This window comes from Myotis lucifugus, unplaced genomic scaffold, assembly GCF_000147115.1.
Source record: "Myotis lucifugus unplaced genomic scaffold, Myoluc2.0 scaffold_1463, whole genome shotgun sequence".
NCBI lineage: Eukaryota > Metazoa > Chordata > Mammalia > Chiroptera > Vespertilionidae > Myotis > Myotis lucifugus.
In genome coordinates, this window is record NW_005872511.1 from 47552 (window position 1) to 50384 (window position 2833).

At 45.1% G+C, this 2833-nt stretch overlaps 1 protein-coding gene across 1 annotated transcript in view; it reads left to right on the forward strand.

Annotated features, from left to right (window-relative positions):
- Positions 1 to 2833, forward strand: part of LOC102429486 (telomerase Cajal body protein 1-like) — a 15698-nt gene that overhangs the window by 907 nt on the left and 11958 nt on the right. The window contains 2 exon segments of the mRNA XM_023748505.1: positions 282 to 291; positions 552 to 663. Coding sequence (XP_023604273.1) covers positions 282 to 291; positions 552 to 663 — 122 coding nt within the window.

Consider the following 2833-nt stretch of genomic DNA (forward strand, 5'->3'; position numbering starts at 1 on the left):
AGAGACCCTCTCTAGAGAGAGTTTCCCACTATTTTTCTTCCATTTACGAAGAAATTCGGGACATGAGAATTCGAGAGCCAGGAAGTGTGAGGATGTCCCTTATCCTCCGGTCTCAGTCCCAGTTCTCCAGGCCTATTCCTCTTTGCTTTGGCGACTCAGGTTTGTTGTCCCCCATCTTCCTTTCCAGCCACTGGAACCTACACTTCTCCCACCACTAACTATCGTTCCAGTGGTTCTCTGTCAGAAGTTCAGCGGCCCACGCTGAGAATCTTCTTGAAAAGGCTGTAAGTGGTAAGGAAAACGGGGCAGGGAGATAAACACACCAGGATTTTTACCTCCAAAAACCCCATTTACCTGGGAGAAGGATTCACCAGAGGTGGGAGTAGGAGTAAGAATCCCTCTTGGACTGAACTTCAGATTCACCTAGGATTTTGTCTTCTACTTCCCTCATGGTTCTGGGGGGAATTTACTCCCTAGACATAGGCTCAGCCCTAGCCCTACACTTGGAAAATGTAGGTCTGTCTAGCTTTCTAACCTTTGCCTACTCCTAGGGCCCCTGATGGTTCCTGCATCTTGACCAATAGTGCTGATAACATCCTGCGGATTTATAACCTACCCCCAGAGATGTACAATGAAGGGGAACAGCGGGAATATGCAGAAATGGTAAGGGTAAGGGCTAAACCAGCCCTTTCACCAGACACTGAACATCTTCTTCATCATGAATTTCCATAGGTAGCATTTTTTATCCTAAATTCTGAAGTCCTTTATTTTTATTAGATTTTTAAAAATTGATTTGAGAGAGAGAGAGAAAGAAAGAAACATCTATTTGTTGCCTTATCCGGTTTGGCTCAGTGGATAGAGCGTTGGCCTGTGGACTGAAGGGTCCCGGGTTTCTATTCCAGTCAAGGGCACATGCCAGGGGTTGTGGGCTCGATCCCTAGTAGGGGGCCTGCAGGAGGCAGCCAATCAATGATTCTCTCTCATCATTGATGTTTCTATCTCTCTCCCTCTCCCTTCCTCTCTGAAATCAATAAAAATACATATTTAAAAAAAAAGAAACATCTATTTGTTATTCTACTTATTTATGCATTCAACCTGACTGGGATTGAACCCAAAACCTTGGTGTTGGGAGGATGCTGTAACCAATTGAACTAGGGTATAAAGTCATTTAGAGAGATGTTTGTCCCTTCTTTAGTCAGGAATATGTGTTTTCCATAAAAGAGTAGTGACTTTTAGTGACAGTAGTTAATTGACTTACAGATTTTTTTATTTTTAAAATTTTATTTTAATGGTATTTTATTTTTTGTTAATCCTCACTCAGGTATATTTTTCCATTGATTTTTAGAGAGAGTGGAGGGGTGAGAGACAGAGAAACATCAATATGTCGATTGGTTGCCTCCCACACGGGGATTGAGCCTGCAACTGAGATACGTGCCCTTGACTGGAATTGAACCTGGGACTCTGCAGATCGAGGGTTGGTTGATGCTCTATCCAAACCAGCTAGGGCCAGGTTTTTTTTGAGAGTACATTTATTAAAGCTGGGCACAGTGAAACAAGGAAGGGCTTAGGACAGAAGAAGCAACAGGAGGGAGCCTAGGTGGAGCTGCTGTGGCTCTGTAGAAATGTTATAGGAAAGAAATGGCCCCAGGCAGGGCTGCTGTGGCTCACTGGAAAGTCAGAGAAAAGGAACCTTAGAGACGGGTTGAGGTGGTTAGCCAGGGTGAACTGCCGCTGCCCGTTGCTCCCCTGGTTGCAAGTCTTGTGGGGACCCTTAGAGTTTAGGAGATGCATGCCTGAGCAGGAAGAAAGGTGTGGGCGTGCTCCTGAGAGGGAGAGTGCCGACAGATATTTACTGAATGATTACCAATACATCAGTTACTGTGTGGTGCTGGGATAAAGTGAATGAGACAGATGAGCTGGTTTGCTTTCTTGTTTGGGAGATAGACAACAAACATGCAAACCAATAAATAACCAAGTTCATTACAAATGATAATAAATGTTATGAAGGAAGTAAAACAGAATGAGAGAGAATAACGAGAGGATACGACTGAGATAAAATGGTCAGGAAGGGGCCTTCTGAAAAGGAGACATTTAAACTGAGACCTGAAGGATATGAGATAGTCATGTGAAGAGCTGTAGAAAGAGCATTCTGGGGAGAGGCAATGATCTTGCAAAAACCAAGAGCTGGGAAAGAGCTTTGTGTGTTCAAGGAACAGAAAAAAGACTAATGCACCTGGACTGAGGCCAGTGAGAGGGGAAGGGTGCTGCTTATGGAGAGATGGCCAGTGGCCACATTGTGTCAGGTCTCGTCAGTAAGGCATTTGGAGTTTATTTGGGAAGCCATGTAGAGTTTTAAAACAGGTGTGAAATGATGGCTGAATTTTAGAGAATGGACTGTGGGTGGGCAACAGTGAAATCAGGAAGACTCATTAGAATGCGTTTTTCATGGTCCAGGCAAGAAATGATGGTGGCGTGGGCTAGGGTGGTGTCAGGGAAGATGGGGAGATGTGGATGGGTTTGAAGTATATTTTGTAGGACTTGGAGGTCAATTGGATGTGGAGGTGCAGGGAAGGAAGCAGTCACGTGTGGTGTCCAGGTTTGTTTTTTTGTGGGTTTTTTTTTTTTCTTTATTGATTTCAGAGAGGAAGGGAGAAGGAGAGAGATAGAAACATCAATGATGAGAGAGAATCATTGATTGGCTGCCTCCTGCACACCCCACACTGGGGATGGAGCCCGCAACCCAGGCATGTGCCCTTGGCCGGAATCGAACCTGGGACCCTTCAGTCCACAGGCCGATGCTCTATCCACTGAGCCAAGTCGGCTAGGGCTGGTG